The sequence below is a fragment of the Callithrix jacchus genome, chromosome 7 (assembly GCF_049354715.1).
Source record: "Callithrix jacchus isolate 240 chromosome 7, calJac240_pri, whole genome shotgun sequence".
NCBI lineage: Eukaryota > Metazoa > Chordata > Mammalia > Primates > Cebidae > Callithrix > Callithrix jacchus.
This window is the reverse complement of record NC_133508.1, coordinates 128,822,978-128,843,974: the sequence shown is the minus strand read 5'-3', so window position 1 is coordinate 128,843,974 and position 20,997 is coordinate 128,822,978. Positions and strand designations below refer to the sequence as shown.

At 36.0% G+C, this 20,997-nt stretch overlaps 1 protein-coding gene across 14 annotated transcripts in view; it reads left to right on the top strand.

The window, feature by feature from the left end:
- The window catches only part of HFM1 (helicase for meiosis 1), a 126,281-nt gene that overhangs the window by 37,528 nt on the left and 67,756 nt on the right, over window positions 1–20,997 (top strand). For all 14 annotated transcript variants that reach the window (XR_013520563.1, XR_013520564.1, XM_035252118.3 and 11 more), the window contains 7 exons: window positions 10,230–10,273; window positions 10,377–10,478; window positions 11,188–11,333; window positions 11,553–11,647; window positions 12,300–12,433; window positions 15,700–15,747; window positions 19,658–19,738. Coding sequence is in view for 12 of the 14 variants with exons in the window: in XM_035252118.3 (XP_035108009.3) it covers window positions 10,230–10,273; window positions 10,377–10,478; window positions 11,188–11,333; window positions 11,553–11,647; window positions 12,300–12,433; window positions 15,700–15,747; window positions 19,658–19,738 (650 nt within the window). In the remaining 2 variants the exon portion in view is untranslated. The remainder of the gene's footprint in view (window positions 1–10,229; window positions 10,274–10,376; window positions 10,479–11,187; window positions 11,334–11,552; window positions 11,648–12,299; window positions 12,434–15,699; window positions 15,748–19,657; window positions 19,739–20,997) is intronic.

The window sequence follows — 20,997 nt, the reverse complement described above, 5'->3', positions numbered from 1 at the left end:
GTTTAAGCTTTGTATTTCTTCCTGATTCAAGTAGCAGGTTTTATTTTCCTAGGAGTTTATCCATTTCCTACAGGTTATTCAATTTGTTGGTATTAATATATAATTGTTCATAATACTCCCTTACGATCTTTTAAATTCCTGAGGCATCTGTTCTAATTTCCCCAGTTTCATTTTTTATTTTATTTATTTGTGTCTGTGTCTTTTTTTTTTCTTAGTCTAGTGAGGGGTTTATTTTTTTAAAGAACCAAGTCAGGTTTATCAATCAATTTATATGTTTTTTTTTATTGTTTTTCTCTCTCTCTGATTTATTTCTGTTCTGATCTTTACTATTTCCTTTCTTCTGCTAACTTTGCATTTAGTTTGTTCTTTTGCTAGCTCCTTTAGGTATAATGTTAGGCTGTTTATTTAGGATCTTCTTTTTCAGTGCAGATACTTGCTGCTTCAAAAAATTCTTCTCGAGTTCAAGACCAGCCTGACCAACATGGGGAAACCCCACCTCTACTAAAGACACAAAATTAGCTGGGCATGGTGGTGTATACCTGTAATCTCAGCTACTAGGGAGGCTGAGGCAGGAGAATCAGTGAGGCACGAGAATTCAGTGAGCTGAGATCACATCACTGCACTCCAGCCTGGGCAACAACAGTGAAACTCCATCTCAAAAAAAAAATTCTCTTGTAGTCACTTTTGTTGCATCTCATAGGTTATGGCATGTTGTCTTTAAATTGTTACTTGTCTCAAGATATTTTTATTTTATTTAATTTTTTTATTGCATTTTAGGTTTTGGGGTACATGTGCAGAACATGCAAGATAGTTGCATAGGTACACACGTGGCAGTGTGATTTGCTGTCTTCCTCCCTTTCAACCACATCTGGCATTTCTCCCCGTGCTATCCCTCCCCAGCCCCACTCCCTGCTGTCCCTCCCCTATTCCCCCCAATAGACCCCAGTGTGTAGTGCTACCCTCCCTGTGTCCGTGTGTTCTCATTGTTCATCACCGACCTATGAGCGAGAATATGCGGTATTTCATTTTCTGTTCTTGTGTCAGTTTGCTGAGAATGATGTTCTCCAGATTCATCCATGTCCCTACAAATGACACGAACGCATCATTTTTGATTGCTGCATAATATTCCGTGGTGTATATGTGCCACATTTTTCCAGTCCAGTCTATCATTGATGGACATTTGGGTTGGTTCCAGGTCTTTGGTATTGTAAACTGTGCTGCAATGAACATTTGTGTGCATGTGTCCTTTTAGTAGAACTATTTATAGTCCTTCGGATATATACCCAGTAATGGGATTGCTGGGTCAAATGGAATTTCTATTTCTAGGTCTTTGAGGAATCGCCACACTGTCTTCCACAATGGTTGAACTAATTTACACTCCCACCAGCAGTGTAAAAGTGTTCCTATTTCTCCACATCCTTTCCAGCATCTGTTGTCTCCAAATTTTTTAATGATCACCTTTCTAACTGGCATGAGATGTTATCTCAATGTAGTTTTGATTTGCATTTTTCTGATGACCAGTGATGATGAGCATTTTTTCATATGTTTGTTAGCCTGATGTATGTCTTCTTTTGCAAAGTGTCTGTTCATATTCTTTGCCCATTTTTGAATGGGCTTGTTTGTTTTCTTCTTGTAAATCTGTTTGAGTTCTTTGTAAATTCTGGATATCAGCCCTTTGTCAGATGGGTAAAATGTTTTCCCATTCTGTTGTTTGCCAATTCACTCTAGTGACTGTTTCTTTTGCCATGCGGAAGCTGTGGAGTTTGATTAGGTTCCATTTGTCTATTTTGGCTTTTGCTGCCAATGCTTTTTGTGTTTTGGTCATGAAGTCCTTGCCTACTCCTATGTCCTGAATGGTTTTGCCTAGATTTTCTTCTAGGGTTTTTATGGTGCCAGGTCTTAACGTTTAAGTCTGTAATCCATCTGGAGTTAATTTTAGTGTAAGGTGTCAGGAAGGGGTCCAGTTTCTGCTTTCTGAACATGGCTAGCCAGTTTTCCCAACACCATTTATTAAACAGGGAATCCTTTCCCCATTGCTTGTTTTTGTCAGGTTTATCAAAGATTGTATGTTTGTAGATATGTTGTGTTGCCTCCGATGCCTCTGTTTTGTTCCATTGGTCTATATCTCTGTTTTGGTACCAGTACTATGCTGTTTTGATTACTGTAGCCTTGTAGTATAGTTTGAAGTCCAGTAGTGTGATGCCTCCTGCTGTGTTCTTTTTGCTTAGAATTGACTTGGCTATGTGGGCTCTCTTTTGGTTCCATATGAAGTTTAAGGTGGTTTTTTCCAGTTCTGTGAAGAAAGTCAATGGTAGCTTGATGGGGATAGCGTTGAGTCTTAAATTATTTTGCGCAGTATGGCCATTTTCACGATATTGATTCTTCCTATCCATGAACATACAATGTTTCTCAATCTGTTTGTGTCTTCTTTTATTTCATTGAGCAGTGGTTTGTAGTTCTCCTTGAAGAGGTCCCTTACATTCCTTGTGAGTTGTATTCCTAGGTATTTTATTCTTTTTGTAGCAATTGTGAATGGCAGATTGTTCTTGATTTGGCTCTCTTTAAGTCTGTTATTGGTGTATAGGAATGCTTGTCATTTTTGCACATTGATTTTATATCCTGAGACTTTGCTGAAGTTGCTTATCAGTTTCAGGAGATTTTGGGCTGAGATGATGGGGCCTTCTAGATATACTATCACATCGTCTGCAAATAGAGACGATTAAGCTTCCTCCTTTCCTATTTGTATACCCTTTATTTCTTTTTCTTGCCTGATTGCTCTGGCTAGAACTTCCAGTACTATATTGAATAGGAGTGGTGAGAGAGGGCATCCTTGTCTAGAGCCAGATTTCAAAGGGAATGCTTCCAGTTTTTGCCCATTCAGTATGATATTGGCTGTTGGTTTGTCATAAATAGCTTTTATTGTTTGAGATACGTTCCATCAATACCGAGTTTATTGAAGGTTTTTAGCATAAAGGGCTGTTGAATTTTGTCAAAGACCTCTGTGTCAATTGAGATAATCATGTGGTTTTTGTTTTTGGTTCTGTTTATGTGGTGAATTACGTTTATAGACTTGCGTATGTTGAACCAGGCTTGCATCCCCGGGATGAATCCTACTTGATCATGGTGGATAAGCTTTTTGATGTGCTGTTGCAATCGGCTTGCCAGTATTTTATTGAAGATTTTTTCGTCTCTATGTTCATCATGGATATTGGCCTGAAGTTTTCTTTTCTTGTTGAGTCTCTGCCAGGTTTTGGTATCAGGATGATGTTGGTCTCATAAAATGATCTGGGAAGGATTCCCTCTTTTTGGATTATTTGGAATAGTTTCAGAAGGAATGGTAGCAGTTCCTCTTTGTGTGTCTGGTAGAATTCGGGTGTGAACCCATCTGGACCTGGGCTTTTTTTGGGTGGTAGGCTCTTAATTGCTACCTTGCCTTCAGACCTCATTATTGGTCTATTCATACTTTTGGCTTCCTGCTGGTTTAGGCTTGGGAGGACACAGGTGTCCAGGAATTTATGCATTTCTTCCAGGTTTACTAGTTTATGTGCATAGAGTAATATTATCTGATGATGGTTTGAATTTCTGTGGAATCTGACGTGATTTCCTTTTTATTGTTTTTTATTGCATCTGTTTGGTTATTCTCTCTTTACTTTTTAATCAATCTGGCTAGTGGTCTGTCTATTTTGTTGATCTTTTCAAAAAAACCAGCTCTTGGATTTATTGATGTTTTAAGGGGTTTTTCATGTCTCTATCTCCTTCAGTTCTGCTCTGATCTTAGTTATTTCTTGTCTTCTGCTCGGTTTTGAGTTTTTTTGATCTTGCTCCTTCAGCTCTTTCAATTTTGACGTTAGGGTGTCAAGTTTGGATCTCTCCACTCTTCTCATGTGGACACTTATAACTATATATATTCCTCTAGAGACTGCTTTAAATGTGTCCCAGAGATTCTGGTATGTTGTGTCTTCGTTCTCGTTGGTTTTGAAGAACTTCTTTATTTCTGCCTTCATTTCATTGTTTATCCAGTCAACATTCAAGAGCCAGTTGTTCAGTTTCCATGAAGCTGTGCGGTTCTGAGTAAGTTTCTGAATTCTGAGTTCTAACTTGATTGCACTGTGGTCTGAGAGACTGTTTGTTATGATTTCCGTTCTTTTGCATTTGCTGAGGACTGATTTACTTTTAATTATGTGGTCAATTTTAGAGTAGTTGTGATGTGGTGCTGAGAAGAATGTATATTCTGTGGATATGGGGTGGGGAGAGTTCTGTAAATGTCTATCAGGTTTGCTTGTTCCAAGTCTGAGTTCAAGTCCTGGATATCCTTGTTAATTTTCTGTCTGGTTGATCTGTCTAATATTGACAGTGGAGTGTTAAAGTCTCCCACTATTATTGTGTGGGAGTCTAAGTCTCTTTGTAAGTTGTTAAGAACTTGCCTTATTTATCTGGGTGCTCCTGTATTGGGTCCATATATATTTAGGATCGTTAGCTCTTCTTGTTGTATTGATCCTTTTACCATTATGTAATTTCCTTCTTTGTTTCTTTTGATCTTTGTTGCTTTAAAGTCTATTTTATCAGAGATGAGAATTGCAACTCCTGCTTTTTCTTGCTCTCCATTTGCTGGGTAAATCTTCCTCCATCCCTTTATTTTGAGCCCTTGTGTATCCTTGGATGTGAGATGGGTTTCCTGGATACAGCACACCGATGGGTTTTGGTTTTTTATCCAGTTTTTCAGTCTGTGTGTTTTGATTGGTGCATTTAGCCCATTTACATTTAGGGTTAATATTGTTATGTGTGAATTTGATACTGCCATTTTGATGCTACCTGGCTGTTTTGCCCGTTAGTTGGCGCAGATTCTTCATTTTGTCGATGCTCTTTAGCATTTGATATGTTTTTGGAATGGCTGGTACTGGTTGTTCCTTTCTATGTGTAGTGCCTCTTTCAGGAGCTCTTGTAAAGCAGGCCTGGTGGTGACAAAATCTCTGAGTACTTGCTTGTTCTTGAAAGATTTTATTTTTCCTTCACTTTTGAAGCTCAGTTTGGCTGGATATGAAATTCTGGGTTGAAAGTTCTTTTCTATAAGGATGTTGAATATTGGCCCCCACTCTCTTCTGGGTTGCAGGGTTTCTGCTGAGATATCTGCTGTGAGTCTGATGGGCTTCCCTTTGTGGGTGACCTGACCTTTTTCTCTGTCTCCCCTTAGCATTTTCTCCTTCATTTCAACCCTGGTGAATCTGACAATTATGTGCCTTGGGATTGCTCTTCTTGCGGAATATCTTTGTGGTGTTCTCTGTATTTCCTGGACTTAAATATTGGCCTGCCTTGCTAGGTTGGGGAAATCTTCCTGGATAATATCCTGAAGAGTATTTTCCAGCTTGGATTCATTCTCTTCATCACATTCAGGTACGCCTATCAAACGTAGATTAGGTCTCTTAACATAGTCCCACATTTCTTGGAGACTTTTTTCATTCCTTTTTGCGCTTTTTTCTCTAATCTTGGCTTCTCGTTTTATTTCATTGAGTTGATCTTCGCCTTCTGATATCCTTTCTTTTGCTTGGTCAATTCGGCTGTTGAAACTTGTGCATGCTTCGCAAAGTTCTCGTGTTGTGTTTTTCAGCTCCTTCAGTTCACTCATATTCCTCTCTAAGTTGTCCATTCTTGTTATTATTTCCTCAAATCTTTTATCAAGGTTCTTAGTTTTTTTTGCACTGAGTTAGAACATGTTCTTTTAGCTCACAGAAGTTTCTCATTACCCACCTTCTGAAGTCTGATTCTGTCATTTCATCACACTCATTCTCTGTCCAGCTTTGTTCCCTTGCTGGTGAGGAGTTGTGGTCCCTTGTAGGAGGTGAGTTGTTCTGATTTTGGGTGTTTTCCTCCTTTTTGCGCTGGTTTCTTTCCATCTTTGTGGATTTATCTACCTGTCGTCTGAGTAGTTACTGATTTTCCGATTGGGTCTCTGAGTGGATGTCCAGATTGTTGATGAAGTATTTCTGTTTCTTAGTTTTCCTTCTAACAGTCTGGCCCTGCTGCTATAGGACTACTGAGGTCCACTTCAGGCCCTGCTTTCCTGGGGTACACCTGTAGCAGCTGCAGAACCATGAGGGTTGCTACCAGTTTCTTCTTCTGCTATCTTTGTTCCTGTATGATGCCCACCAAATGTCAGTCTGATCAGTCCTTTGTGAGGGGACTCTTTGGATATACGGGGGTCAGGGAGCTGCTTGAGGAGACTGTCTGTACTTTATACTTGAGGAGACAGTCTGTACTTTATAGGAGCTCAAGTGCTGAGCTGTGAGCTCTGTTGTTCATTCAGGGCTTCTAGGCAGGTACATTTAAGTCTGCTGCAGCAGAATTCATAAAGCCCCTTTTTTTTTCCTCAGGTGCTCTGTCCTGGGGAGTTAGGGCTTTATTTATGAGTATTGTTGCACTGTTCTGTCCAGCAAGGAGGCAGTCTAATCACTGCTGCCTGTAGTGGCTATGCTGAGCTGCTGTGGCCTCTGCCCTGCTGCCATGGGCTCCGCTCTCTTGCCATGTGTAATTCCCTATAGTCCTGTTTATATGGGTGTGGTTAGAGCTGCCATGGTGATGATGGCCTGCCTCTGTAGTGGCGGACTTTCTCTGTTATGGCGGGTTGCCTCGGCAACGGCAGGCTGTGTCAGCAATGACAGTGTATCTCCGTAGGGGTTGAGTGCCTCAGTAATGGCAGATGCCCCTCTCCCTCTGAGCTGCACCATCCTGGGTTCAGCTGTGCTTGCCATGAAACTCTCAACCCCGAGCGTTTCCAATGTCTGTTTTGTTTGTTTCTGTGGGGGTGGGTCCCACCGAGCCTGATCACCTGGCTCCTGCCTTAGAACCTTTTTTTTTTTTTAAGTTGAACAGTGACTCTCTCCCAGGTGTTCCAGTCGCCTGCTGAAAGGGCGCCAGGATCTGTATGATTTCCCATGCAGGGACCCACTGCGCCGCTGGAACCATGTTGCTGCCCGGGAATCTCCTGGCCTGGCTTTCTGTTTAAGTCCCGTTTAATCAGATGAATGTGCTAATCTGCCTTCCAAAATCTCCAATTGCTGGTTTAATAGGGCAACCAAACCAGTGTATTTTATATGGAGTGCTGCTGCACTGTGGCCCTGGCCCAAGCAGCCGCGCCGGCCCAAATAGCCGCACCGGCAGCCTGTTGGGCTCCTACACCTGGGAATCTCCTGGTCTGTGGGCAATAAAGATCCATCTGGAAATGCAGCATCCACTTACCATCTGCAGTTTCACTGGGAGCTGCAATCTTGAGTTGGTCCTACAGCGCCATCCTAGTCAAGATATTTTAAAATTTTCCTTTTAGTTTCTTTGACCCATTGATTGTTAAGGAGCATGTTGTTTAATTTCTATGGATTTCTGATTGTTTTCAAGATGTTTCCTGTTACTGATTTCTAGTTTCATATTGTGGTCAGAAATGATACTACATAGGATTTCAATCATCTTGAATTTAGACTAATTAAAAATAGTTAGGTTTAGTTTTTTGGCTTAATGTATGATTTGTCCAGTAGAATGTTTCATATGAACTAGAGAAGCATATACATTCTGCCGTTGTTGAATTCAAAGTTCTATATTTATCTGTTAGGTCGATTTGACTAAAAGTACAGTTCAAGTTCAGTATTTCTTTGTTAACTTTCTGTATGGTTTATCTATCATTATTGAAAGTGGGATATTGAAGACCCCTACTATTATTGTATTGTTCTCTTTCCCCCCTTCTCTCTCTCTCTTCCCCCCCTTCTCTCTCTCTCTCTTTCTCTCTCTCTTCTCTTCGTGTCCTTTAATGATGTTTTACATATTTTGGTGCTTCAGTGTTGGGTGGTTATATATTTACAATTCCTATGTGCTCTTGATGAAGTGACCCCTTTATCATTAAATTATGACCTTCTTTGCCTCTTTTAACAGTTTTTGACTTGAAGTCTATTTTATCTTATGTAAGAATAGCCACCCTGGTCTCTTTTGGTTACTATTTACATAGAATGTTTTCTTCTACCCCTTCGTTTTCAGCCTGTGTCCTTATAGCTAAGATGGATGGATCTTTGGTAGGCAGCATATAGTTAGATCTTGTTTTTGTTTCTTTTCTATCAATTTAGACACTCTATGTCTTGACTGGAGAATTTGATTCATTTATCTTCAGGGTTATTATTGATAGATAAGGACTTACTGCTGCCATTTTAATTGTTTTCCAGTTTAGTAGTTCTGTTGTTCCTTTCTTACTTTTGTTGTATAAGTTTGTGATTTGTCATTTTTCTGTAGTGCTGAGCTTTGATTCCTTTCCTTTCTCATTTGTATCTCCTGTAGCTTTTTGCTTTGCAGTTACCACAAGGTTTACATAAAATATCTCATAGTTATAATAGACTATTTTAACCTGATAACAACTGAACCTCAGTCACATACAAATACTCTAGATTTTTGCCCTTTCCCTATAATTTATGTTTGTTGACACAGTTTACATCTTTTTATATTCAGTATTCCTTAACAATTCATTGTAACTCTATTTTTGACCATTTTGGCTTTTCACCTTCATACTAGAAATTTGAAAGACTTACACACCACCATTACGGTAGTTGCACATTCTTAATTTGACTATGTATTTACATCTACCAGTGTGTTTTATGCTTTCATATGTTTTCATGATACTAATTATTATTCTTTTGTCTCTAGTAGAATAACTGCTTTAATCATTTCTTACCAGGCAGGTCTATTGGTAAATCTTCTCAGCTTTTATTTATATGGCAGAGACTTTATTTCTCCTCATTTCTGATGAACAGCTTTGCTTTATATGGTCTTGTTGACTGGCAATATTGTCTTCTTTTAGGACTTCAAATATATCATCTCATTCTCTCCTGGCCTGCAAGGTGTCTGCTGAGAAATCCACTGATAGTCTAATGGAGATTCCCCTATAAATCACTTGACACTTTTCTCTTACTGCTTTTAAAATTCTCTTTTGTCTTTGACTTTTGATATTTTGATTATAATGTGCCTCAATGAGGACCTTTTTGGGTTTGAACATGTTTGGGGATTTTGAGATTCATGGAACTGGATGTCCATATATCTCCCCAAGACTTGGGAAGTTTTCAGCAATTATTTTATTAAATAAACTTTCTATGCCCTTTCCTTCTTATTCTCCTTCTGGAACCCCCATAATATGAATACTTGTTTGTTTAGTGGTGTTCCATAAGTCCTGTAGGCTTTCTTCATTCTTTTTTATTCTTTTCTTTTTTTTCCCTCTGACTAGGCTATTTCAGAAACCTAACTTTATTTCACAGATTCTTTCTTCTGCTTGTTCTGGTTTGCTGTTTAAGCTCTCTGTTTTTTATTTCATTAATTTAATTCTTTAGCTCCAAGATTTCTGGTTGGTTCTTTTTGAATGACTTTCCTTTGCAGATAATGAATTGTTTTCCTGATTTTATTGGGCAGTATATCTGTATTCTCTTTTATCTCACTGAGTTTCCTTAGGATCATTACTTTGAATTCCTTTTTAGGCAATTTACAAATTTCTGGCTTTTTTGGAATCAGTTACTGGAGAATTATTGTGTTCCTTTGGGGGTGTTATGTTTCCTGTGTGTATGTGCATTTTTTTCCCATGGTTCCTGTGTCTCTGTATTGATGTTTCCACAACTAGTAGAGTAATAATCTCTTTCAAATTTATAGAGAGGCACTTTCCTTTAGTTAGTCTGGTCAAAATGTAGTTAGTTGTTTATTCATTATTTTGCTCCTTTTTTGTAGGGGAGGATGAGCATTAGGCATCTCTAGTTGATCATCTTGCTTCCTCCCAACCTAGTTTTCTTAAATGCCATGTCTACTAGCACTGCAAACAACTATTGTTTATTACCATGTTTTTTTGTTTTGTTTTGTTTTTTTGGCTTACTTACTAGTGATATAGTCGTTTTTGAAATTGTTACTTTCTACGGAATTTTTAAGGGAAATTGTGAGAGTAGACATATCTAACTCAAATCACCAATTATGTTTTTTTCTTGTGGAAAGTGAGTTTACCAAATTCTTGGTTTAAAAGTGAGCTTTAACATTACAGCTGATAAGTTTAGGGACTTTTGAATGTGAAACTTAGATATTTTCTACTTCTTAAAGATAGTTTTCAGATATTGATATTGAGAAAATATTTTTATATCTCTTAAGTTTTAAAATAGTTAATAAAAACATTTCAGAGTTCTCTAATGTTACTAGGAGTAACTCAGTAATTTTATGGTATTTTTAAATAGGTTACAGAGGTATGCATATTCCGTAAGAGATTCAAAACTGAGAGGTAGGTTCAGAGATAATTTTTGAATAGCATTTTCACATATAGATAAAAAGTGACAATTATTGATAAAATATTAATAGTAACAGGTGATACATTTCTGTTACAGATGTCTTAAAAGATGGTGCTGCTTATCATCATGCTGGTATGGAGCTGTCAGATAGAAAAGTGGTTGAGGGAGCTTTTAGTGTTGGAGATTTACCAGTTCTTTGTAAGTAAAACATATTTTTTGTGGATACTATAAAATATTTTGGAAAATTATTTCTCAGAGGAAAAAAAGAAAAAGCTCAAGTATACTGCTTGTTTCTGCTTTTCTTCTGATAATCTAAAATTAAGTGGTTACCTATACATGTAGATGCTACGGTATATTCTCTGGCAGTATTTAGTTGTTTATCGTATTATTGAACATAGTATAATTTGAAAAATAATAATTTAATAGGTTTTTGGATTTAAGGTGTGTTACTATTTTAGCTTGTAATGTTCTTTTTTCTTTTCTAAATTTCTTATATATGAGGTTTTTTTTTTTTGAGACTGAGTTTCGCTCTTGTTACCGAGGCTGGAGTGCAATGGCGTGATCTCGGCTCACCGTAACCTCTGCCTCCTGGGTTCAGGCAATTCTCCTGCCTCAGCCTCCTGAGTAGCTGGGATTACAGGCACGCACCACCATGCCCAGTTAATTTTTTGTATTTTTAGTAGGGACGGGGTTTCACCACGTTGACCAGGGTGGTCTCGATCTCTTGCCCTCATGATCCACCCGCCTCAGCCTCCCAAAGTGCAGGGATTACAGGTGTGAGCCACCATGCCCAGCCCTTATATATGAGTTTTTATTACATTTATAAGAATGTCTTTTATTAAAAAAAAGTCTTCCTAAAGCAATAAAGTTACATGGATTGAAATTACTATGTCTTAATCTGATGCAGTTACTACCAGTACTTTAGCTATGGGAGTAAATTTGCCTGCTCACCTAGTAGTTATAAAATCTACAATGCATTATGCTGGAGGACTGTTTCAAGAGTACAGTGAAACAGATATTCTACAGATGATTGGTAGAGCTGGTCGACCTCAAGTAAGTGACAATAACTTTGCTTTTTATACTTAAAAACATGATAAAAACAAAAAGCCATTTTTATTATTTTTTGATTAGCATGTCATAATTATATCAGGCTTAAAAGTAATCATTAGTGAGAGCCTATTTAATATAAAATGAAAGTCTTGAGTTATTGCAGAGGACTGGTACCAAGATATGCTATTCTTCACTAAATTTCTCTGTTTATTTTTTCCCCAGTTTGACACTACAGCCACTGCAGTTATCATGACTCGATTAAGTACAAGAGACAAGTACATTCAGATGTTAGCTTGTAGAGACACTGTAGAAAGCAGGTAACACAGAAAATGTTCCAAAAAGATACTGATGCTAATATAGCTTATTTTATTTCCTTTTAAAATATCAAAAGAAAATTTGGTTTGGAGATTTTTTTTAAGGCCATCTTCTGGAAAGTTTTCAACAATTTAACTAGAAAGTTTATATATTTTTTTAAAAGGTAGTACTTTTATTCAGTGGTATTTCTTGGCAAGCATGTATTCTTGTTTATAACCCTAATTTGTAATAAAGCCTTAGTAATTATTATTATATTACAACATATATGAAATTACATAAATATAATTACTAATTTTTAATAGAGTAGAAATATCATTTTTACATCTTATTTTAATTTAATAATAGAGGCAATCCAGGACCTATTAGTAAGGTATTTAATGTATTCTCTTATGGAGAAAATAGGATATAACTTATGCTTCAAGTTTTGTTAAAGCAGTAGTCTGTCTTCTATAGCCGTAGAGTAGACAGATATATCTGAAGGCTTTTTAAAAGTTGAACTGACTTTTTAAGGTTTTCTTTTATGTTTTTGGAAATTAAGTTATATTTCATGAATTAGTAAAGTAGCAATGGGTATATTATATATTACTAACTTTGAAAAGTAAAAGTTATGGCATTGAAATGCATATCTGTAATGCAAAGTTTTTTTTTCATTAGTTTGCACAGACATCTTATTGAGCATTTAAATGCAGAAATAGTACTGCATACTATCACGGATGTGAATATTGCTTTGGAATGGATACGATCAACTTTGCTTTATATCAGAGCCTTGAAAAATCCGTCTCATTATGGTTTGTTACTTTGACTTGGAAAAGTGGTAATTTTTTCAAGCCAGCTAGGCCTGTATTTATGTTAAGAAGTTATAGAATAGGTAGATTACAGAAACTAATAGAAAATAAAAATAAAAGGTAACAACAGTCTCAACTACATTTAGAGACAATAGTAGGCAAACTGAGAAATTTTTATCTGTTTTACTTCTAGTGTTTCAATAAGGTTTGACATCAGCACCATTAAAAATAAATCTAGTAGAAAAAAATTCAGCTCTGATAAAAATAACAGAAAAAAATGAATAAATCATTGAAAATAAGTTAAAGTTACAAAAAGTTTTGAATTTTGTCTGTATTTGGTGTTCAACTACTCACTTATTCTGAGTTTATGACTGTTTAGTTTTTAATTTGTAAAACATGAAAGTATATAGTACTATGTTTGCTGCTGCAATTTTCATCTTGCTTCTAAAGCTAACCCACATCTGGTTATGTGGCTACCAGAAGGTTTTTTCATATGGTATAGGTTATAAAATAACCTATACCTGGGGTTGTTGAGTACCAGATTAAAGCCTAACGCATTACAGTATCATTCTAATGCATGAGATTCAAAACTTTCAGATCTTAAAGAGTAATTAATATAAGCCTATATTAAAAGAATATCTGCATAAATATATCACTTAAAAATTTATATTTCAACTAGGTAATACATTTGCTTGGCTCAGAAATCATGAAGTAAAGGAATATATACAGCTAAAAGTCTTCCATGCGTATTCCCACCCACACAGTTGTTCAATTCTCACATCTCTTTCCCTCCCCTAGTTCTGTAATCATTAGTATACCCTTTTTTGTATAATTTTTTTTTGCATATAAAAGTAAATAAGAAAATGTAATTTTATTTTCCCACCTTTTAAACACAACTGGTGGCATACTGCATTAGTTTTCTATTGCTTTGTAACAAATTACCCCAAAACAAGTAATCTAGAAAAAAAAACGGAATTTATTATCTCACACAGTTTATGTGAGTGAGGAATCTGGGAGTGTCTTAAGTGGCTCTGGGTCAGAGGCTCTCTTCAGATTGCAACAAGATGTCAGCTAGGGCTGCAGTAGTCTGAAGCCTTTCCTGGGGCTTGAAGTTTCACTTCTAAGTTGTCTCACTCGCAGAGCTATAGGTTAGAGGCCTGTTGGCAGGACTCAGTCTTTTGCCAGGTGGGTCTTTCCTCATAGCATAGCAGCTGACCTTCCTCAGGATGAATGACCCGAGAAAGAGAGAGGGAGCGACAGAGAGACAGGGACAGAGACAGACTAAATCAGAAGCAGCAGTACCTTCTTGTAACTTTGTCTCTGAAGTCACACATCATTACTTCTGCTTTATTCTGTTTTTTAGAAGCAACTCAACTGAGTCCTGGTCATATGAAAGCGAGAGGGGTTAAGTTCATCTCTTAGAGGGCAGAGTATCAAATAATTTGTGGCAAAAAATTATTTTTTGAGACAGTCTCGCTTTGTAGCCCAGGCTGGAGTGCAGTGGCACAATCTCGGCTCACTGCGACATCTGCCTCGCAGGTTCAAGCAGTTCTCTGCCTTACCCTTCTGAGTAGCTGGGCATACAGGCATGTGTCACCATGCCTGGCTAATTTTTTGTATTTTTAGCAGATATGGGGCTTTGCCATGTTGATCAGGCTGGTCTCGAACTCCTGATCTCAAGTGATCCACCTGCCTCGGCCTCCCAAAGTGCTAGGATTACAGACATGAGCTACCGCACCTGGCCTTGTGGGCATGTTTTTTTAAACCTCCATTATTTTAGTCTTCTGCATATTCATTTTTTCTTAGTATGTCTTGTAAGCTTTTTTGATACAGGATGTTGTTCTGTTGCCCAGGCTGAAGTACAACGGTGTGATCACAGCTTACTGCAGCTTCAACCTTCTGGGCTCAAGTGATCTTCTCACTGCAGCTTCCTGAATAGCTGGTACTGCAGGCACATGCCAGCACACTTGGCTAACTTTTGAAAAAAAAAATGTAGAGTCAGGGTCTCCCTATGCTACCCAGGCTGGTCTGGAACTCCTGGGTTCAAATGATCCTCCCAGCTTACCCTCCAAAGTGCTGGGATTTGTGAGCCACCATGCCTGGCTGGAAGCTTTTTTTAATAGCTAAATAATATTCCACTTACTTATGTATCACCCATTTAAATTATCCTCAGTTGATGGACATTTATAGTTTTCCTAATTGTTTGCTATTACAAACAATGCAGCAAAAAATCCCTGCATTTTTTACATGTATAAATCTATCTGTATGATAAATCTCTAGAAGTGAAATTCCTGTGTCAAAGGATATATGCGTTTATAAATTTGATACCTGTTGCTAAATTGCTACTTTAGTAGTTTATATACCTACCAGCAGTGTTCAAAAATGCATAGTTTCTCCAGCCTTTCCTTCAGGGTGTATACTTGTGTATTTTTATCAATATTGTATATGAATATTGATATCTTTTCCTGTTTTAATTTTCATTTCTTCCTTTTCATAGTTACTTTATCTTCTGTAGTTACTTTTTTGTATTGAGAGATCACTTATAGTAAACTGCACAAATATGAGGTATACAGGTCAAGGAAATTAAGTATATGTGTCTATACACACATGTAACAACAGCCCAGATTAAGATATAGAACATTTTCTAGATGTTCCCTTATGCTCCTTCTCTGTCAGTATTTGCCCCCAGAAGTAAATGCTGTTCTGAATTATACCATAGGCTAGCTTTATCTATTCTTTAATGTCATATAAATGGGAAATATTTCATTAGATTTATTTAAATCTTTTGACTAAAGGAAATTATTAATTTTAAATAATCTTGCTGTGAACATTGTTATATATGTTTTTGGATACACATGTATATATATATCTGTGGATATGTACCTAGGAGTGAAATTATTGTGTTAAAGGGTATATTTAGTTTCAACTTTAGTGAGTAACACAAAATGATTGTATTACCAAACATATTTTCATTGGAACATTCATGTTATAATGAAAGTTCATTAGAACATGTTAATCACTTGGCAGATATTTGCTATATGTAAAACATTTGGGAATTTATTCCATACCATTGTTGTTAAAATATGATATTCCTGTTTGCTATTTCTATGGATATTTAAGCCTTGTTTGAACTCACTAAGCTGAGATTTTTTTTTAATGTAAGATTTAATTAGACTATTCTTCTCTAGTTAACAGGGGTATAAACTGAGCCTGTAAAGATGAATTAAATTCATTCTATTTTACTCTTTGTAAATTTTCATGATATGCAGGTTTTGCATCTGGATTGAATAAAGATGGAATTGAAGCAAAATTACAAGGTTAGTTGCATTTCTTTCTAAAAATTGGGTCGTATATATTTTAGTGAAAAAGTTCAGTTATTGTGAAAGTAAGAATATGATTTTGTAAATCATTTTTTAAGAAGAAAACTTGTATGCAGAAAAATAATGAGAACTATTTCTTTTTTACACGTAAATAAAGCTTGACATGTACATTTTTGATGAATTAATGAATTTATTCTATCAGAATATATTTTTGTATAAAATGTTAACTTAGTTTATTTGGTTTTTATTTCTAACATGAAAATGTGCCTACAGATACACAATCTGTATTTTTTTTCTTTTTTTTTTTTTTTTAAAGAGACAATCTTACTCTTTCACCCAAGATGGAATGTAGTGACATGATCATAGCTCATTGTAACCTTGAACTCCTGAGCTCAAATGATCCTCCTGCCACAGCCTCCTGAGTAGCTGGGATTATAGGCATGAACCACCATAACTGGCTAATTTTGTATTTTTTGTAGAAAGCAGGTCTCACTGTGTTTCCCAGCCTGGTCTCAAGTGATCCTCCCATGTCTGCCTCCCAAAGCACTGAGATTATAGGTGTGAGCAACCATGCCCAGCATGTATTTTTTCTTTTCTACTTAATTGAAACATATAAGCCTAAATTGATTATGGGCTTCGTATTCCAACCTGTGCCAAAGATATATTCCTACTTAATGTCAGCTTTGTTATTCAGTTAATCAGCTGGTGTTTTTAACTTGTTTTTAAAAATATCAAAATATTGTTAGGCATTTATTTGGATTAGAAATTACTACCTTTTCATTGTGCTGAGACTCTCTTTTTAGTAAAAGAAAAAATGTTAGATCCACTAAAAATATTTAGCCAATTTAAATTTATTCTCTACTTGGATATACATATGTGGCAAATAAAAATGTGGAGGTAAAAATGAAGTAGTAAAATTGTCTTGCTTAAAGAATAAATATGTTGTTAAAACATGGTCATGGCCAGGCGCAGTGGCTCACACCTATAATTCTAGCACTTTTGGAGGCTGAGGTGGGTGGATCACAAGGTCAGGAGTTCAGGACCAGCCTTACCAACATGGTGAAACCTTGTCTCTACTAAAAATACAAAAATTAGTTGGGCATGGCAGCATGCATCTGTAGTCCCAGCTACTCGGGAGGCTGAGGCAGGAGAACTGATTGAACCTGGGAGGCGGAGTTCGCAGTGAGCCAAGATGCCACTGCACTCCAGCCTGGGCGACAGAGGAAGACTCTGTCTCAAAAACAAAAAACCATGTCATAACTAATAGCATATATTCATAATGCTGCTGTATTCATGTTGAAATATAGGTTATAAAATAGTTGTGTTATTTTAAAGGTATTGATTAATTTTGTAATGGAATTTTTAAAATGAAATATATTTTGAAAATAGTGATCAAATACACTCAAGCAATTAGACATTTCAAGAGATATATTGCTATATTTGAATAACTTTAATGTTTTATCTTTTATTAAATTAGCAGAATCACAGTTCATATTTGCCTTATCTTCAGTCATTAGGGTTAGTAGAGTTTTGCCTTTTAAATAAGAATAGCTAAATATAACTGAATATTAAGGTTTTGGTATTGTAGGAGAGAAAAAAAGTAACATCTTTTTCTCATTCATTGCAAGGTTCATAGCTGACACTCTTATAACAAGACAGATAACAAAAGAAAAGTGTAAGAAATTTATATAATCAAAGTTGTATATGACATGGGATCCTACGGAAATTAAGACCTAAAGACCCAGGGAAAACTGTATTTCTATGGCAAGTTTGATGAAAAAAAATGGGTGGTTGTCAGGAAACATGATTGGACAAAAAGGGTATTATCTAATGTTAGTAAATTGGGAGGAACTTATCAAGGCCTATTTGTTCAGATTCTTATTGGCCTCTCTGTGTAGCATTCTTTCTTTCTGGGTATGAGACAGGACCATTCCATATCCTGGAACTAGGGTCCTAGACTTTTAGACAAGGTAGGTCGGAGATTTCCTTTATGACCATGCTTCACACAGAAAGGCAGGGAGAGGTTAAAGTGACCACCTTGTTTCTGAGGTCCTCTCAGTCTCCCATTTTTTCTGTCACAAAATTGGCCTCTTGCTATGCCTTAAATACACCAAGCTTGTTTCCACATCAGGTCCTTTGCGCACTTTGTTCCTTATTTTTGGAACACTCCTTGCATATTTTACGTGGTGTACACCTTTGTTTTACTCAGGTCTCTGTTCAAATATTAACTTTTTAAAGGGGTCTTCCCATAGTATCTTATTTACATCCACCTTCACTGAGAGGAAAACAGAATTATTCTATAATGTTGTTATTGTTGTTTTCTTTGTTTTTAGAAAAGGTAATATGTTTATTTTGACAATTAGGGTGAGTATAGCCTTACTCTATATTAGAAAATATATTGCATTTATGAGAAATACATATAGGTTAGGCATAGTGGTTCATGCCTATAATCCCTTTGGGAGGCCAAGCTGGGTAGATCCCTTGAGCTCAGGAGTTTGAGACCAGCCTGGACAACATAGGGAGATCCCACCTTTACAAACAGTTTTTTTTTTTTTTTTTTTTTTAATTAACTGAGTGTGGTGGTACATGCCTGTAGTTCCAGCTACTCAGGAGACTGAGGTGGGAAGATTGCTTGGGCCTGGGAGGTTGAGGCTACAGTGAGCTGTGATCATGCCACTGTATTTTAGCCTGGGTAACAGAGTGAGACTCTGTCAAAATAAAAAAGAAAGAAAGAAGCTTTAGTTAAAAGATTTTAAAACTCTACACAATCATTCTATATAGGTTCTTTCTCAGCCTTATGTTTCTTTATAGTATATGTGAAACTTTATTATTTATTTGTATGTTGATTGCTTTCTTCTGTAAAATATAAGTTCTAAAAAAGAACTTTATCTTGTTAACTGCTGTAAACATAGAACTTAGAATCATTCTCAGCATATAATAAAGTAAGTATTTTTCATTGACTTACCGAGTCATGGGTAATGAACTGATTTAATAGTGGATGATTAAGAAAATTAGAAAAGACTTCAAAATCTTTACTTAATCAAACACTTAACACTATCAAGCTGTCTGAACAGTGTTGTCTACACTAAAGCATTTTCCAAAGAACTCTAAGGGCGTTTTTGTGAGTGGCTGCTTGACTTAGGATTGAACTATTACAGTATTTCCACTGTCTGCTCTGAACTGTCTTACATCTCCTGGACTATAGCATGAGGCAGGGAAAGAACTGTAAGCAGCAGATTGCTACAATTGCTCTGGTCCCCATCAATAGTAAGCGTGAACTAGCATTGCTTCCTGTCAGAGAAACAAAAGTGAACACCTAAAAGCATCATTTAAAACAGTTTGAAGTTGTTGCTTCAAGAAAGTGGCAAACAGGGAGGAGGGGGGAAGAACTGGTGATTTTTGGAATAATCTTTGCAGAACTATTTGACTTTTTATACTTTGTGCACATATTAATATGTCTTTGATCGAAGTTTAAAGACAAAAGAAAAAGAAAACCACTGCCTTAATGGAAGACAGATAACAAAGTGGTTACTTAGACCTGCAGCAAATTACTTAGCCTCTATTCTTTAGTTTTCTAACCTGTATATGAAAATATCAGTGTCTACCTCATTGTGATGTTTTGAGAATTAAATTAATACATGTGTGTATTTAAATATTCCAAGTTTTAAGTGTTATTTCTACTTACTGAATGTTATTTTTATTACATGTATTCTTGTTACTATTAGAAAATGTTTTTAGCATATTAGTTTTTTAATTTAAATTAGGGACTATGGTTTATTTAAGTAGGGACTATGGTTCTTCTAGAACAATTACATGGTAATTACACAACTTTAGCATATTTAACAAGTTATTTTGCCCTACTTCCCTATTTTACTAAAATTAAAATGTGTTTTCTATAATTAAACAGAATTGTGTTTGAAGAATCTGAATGATTTATCATCCCTGGACTTAATAAAGATGGATGAAGGTGTTAATTTCAAACCAACTGGTAATTTCCTATCATTGTTAGTAAACTTAGCAACTGTTTACTTAAAACTAAATTAATAATTTGTTTTACTAAAATTTAAATGATAAAACTAAATCATGATCTCAGTTCTCAACAGTGTATCATCGTTATTAGCCATAAGGCGTAATAAATTTAAGCAAGTCCTATTTGTAAAAGTATAAAGGCGCACAGAATTGCCTTCACTGATTCTTGTGACTTTTGGCAGAGGAATGAAATGCTTGAATCTTTGGGTGGCTTTAAACCTGTTATAACTATTATAGATATACTTTTATTGGTATGCTTTTATATGCTTTTTTATATTCTTACATATTCAACCATTGATAATCTGGTGGTTAGGCTTCTGTAAGGTTAGGAAGAATATCTTTCCTTCTACTTATCTTATGTTCATTTATTAGGACTCCTATAACAAAAGATATTAACAAGAGAAAAGCATACAAATTTATTTAATATGTTTTATGTGACATGGGAGCCTTTATAAGGAAATGAAGAGCCAGATAAATGGTTAAACCTGAATATTTTTATGCCAGGTGTGATGGAGAAATATAATAGGACAAAGGGGATATAAACTATGCATAATACATTTGGGGAAATTTAGCAAAGCCTGTTCAAATTCCTCTCTGTGTCTGTGGAGATAAAGATGCTCCATTCTTTAGGTATAGGAAGGGCACCTCTCACATGAGGGTCTTATGACTTGCTTCAGGGGAAGGCCAGAAAAATTCTGCTTGTACATGTTGTTTCTCAGATTCCTACAGCTTAAAATATTCAGTATGCCAAGATGCCACATGTTGGGGTAGCATGTCCTGAACCCTGTCACTCTGTCTCTAAGTTCTGTTTAGAGTATAATAGAAGAGGGAAAGGATGTTTTGTGGTTTTTAGCATTCATGATTAGAAGTTTTTGGAGAATATGACTTTATTATTCCAATTAATCTTTTTAAGTAAAGGTAATTTATTGTTTGAAAGTTGGGTAATAGGAATTTGTCTTTGAATTCAGAATCTATCTGTTAACATTTGGCATGTACTGTTCATTTTTAATGCATTTTTTACTTATTTGCAACCATGCTTTAGAAATATATGATTTTGTAACATGTTAAAATTTATATGAATATAAGGTTAAGTTTTAAAACAATTTGCTGCCCTCACTCTCAGCCCTACATTAATAATATTTTTTCCCCTTCCTCCTTGGTCCTTACTCTGATAAGCCTAATTTTATTTGTGAAAATTGTCTTCTGTGTGTTCTAGGG